Genomic DNA, 1,561 nt, shown 5'->3' with positions numbered 1-1,561 from the left:
AAGTTGAATATGCAAGGGGCAGAGATGAGAGGATGCAAACTCAGACCTAGGATTATCATCTATGTTTATTACTAGGATTCCCCTGTGTCTGAGCATCTCTGTACAATTGAGTAAACTAAGAGAGACAAGCTGCCTCAGAAATTCCCAGAGTAGATAGATAAATAAAATTACCTAACAGGAAAGAGAACCTGAAATAAGGGCAGGATCCCAGCAGAGGACACTTCAAGAGGAGCTGAGTCCTGAGTTATCAACAGACATATTTTTGTTACAACAAAGACCTGGAGGGCAAGGAGTCCTCAACATGAGGATTTCCACACATTCATTCTCCTCTGCAAATCAGGTAAAATTAATGTTTTGTTCTGAGAATAATATTATCAGGAGAAATTATTTTTGATAGCTCTGATGTCAAGAAATCCTGAGACATCTGAAGACAAAGGCCAGGCCAGAGAGGGGTGAGCAGAAGCAGGTGCAGGAAGCAAATTTGCATGCAGGTTCCTCCCTTCTCTTGAGCAGTGGAGTGATAAGAGCTGGGAGAGAGGCAGGCCCAGGGTTGGCATGTTAGCAGGCAACACTCTGGGCGTCTCCATCATGACCTGGGCTCTTCTCCTCCTCAGCTTCCTCAGTCAGGGTCCAGGTGAGGTTTAGGAATGGGACCCCGGGGAACATCTGGGCTCAACCTTTCTCTCTACCTCAGGCTCACCTGGGCCCAGCTTGAACTCACCAGAGTGGGTTTTTTCTCTCTACATAGGGAGTCTGGCCCAGTCTGCCCTGACTCAGCCTCCCGCAGTGTCTGGAACGCCAGGACAGACGATCACCATCTCCTGTACTGGGACCAGCAATGACGTTGGGGGATATGGCTATGTCTCCTGGTACCAGCAGCAGGAGGGCACAGCCCCCAAAATGCTGATTTATAATGTCAACAATCGGCCATCAGGGATCCCTGATCGCTTCTCTGGCTCCAAGTTTGGCAACATAGCTACCCTGACCATCTCTGGGCTCAGACTTGAGGACGAGACTGATTATTACTGTTGCTCGTACAGGAGTGACGGCACAAGCACAGTGGTTCACCCTCATAGGGAAGTGAGACAAAAACCTGCTCAGAGTTACCAAGCTCCTTTACTTCTGAAATATAATATTTTGGGGCTGGAGTGATAGCACAGCGTGTAGGGCAATTGCCTTGCACGCGGCCAACCCAGGTTCGATTCCCAGCATCCCATATGGTCACCTGAGCACTGTCAGGAGTAATTCCTGAGTGCATAGCCAGGAGTAACCCCTGTGCATTGCCGGGTGTGATGCAAAAATAAAAGAAATTGTCATCTGAAATATAATATTTTTGCTTTATCAATAATTATTTTTAAATTAAATAATTATAAACTATTGAGTTTTGAAAATCATAATATTCTCCATATCCTTTGTATTTATTTATTTTTAAACAATTTTTCATATTTCCTGTTTCTTGCATTTTTAGTTATTCTCATTGACTATATATGGATATGTGTCATGCACACAAATAAATTTATGAACTACTGGATATAATCTGTAAATTTACTCAAAATTCTTA

At 44.1% G+C, this 1,561-nt stretch overlaps 1 gene segment (V, D, J or C); it reads left to right on the top strand.

Annotated features, from left to right (window-relative positions):
• The first annotated feature begins 588 nt into the window (after positions 1-588).
• Positions 589-1,152, top strand: LOC130022844 (immunoglobulin lambda variable 2-18-like). The segment is given in 2 exon segments: positions 589-634; positions 749-1,152. Coding segments are annotated over 2 exon segments (450 nt in total).
• Positions 1,153-1,561: the final 409 nt, after the last annotated feature.

Source organism: Sorex fumeus, unplaced genomic scaffold (genome assembly GCF_029834395.1).
Source record: "Sorex fumeus unplaced genomic scaffold, SorFum_2.1 ptg000021l, whole genome shotgun sequence".
NCBI lineage: Eukaryota > Metazoa > Chordata > Mammalia > Eulipotyphla > Soricidae > Sorex > Sorex fumeus.
The sequence above is the reverse complement of the archived record's forward strand: the minus strand, read 5'-3'. Positions and strand labels throughout refer to the sequence as shown.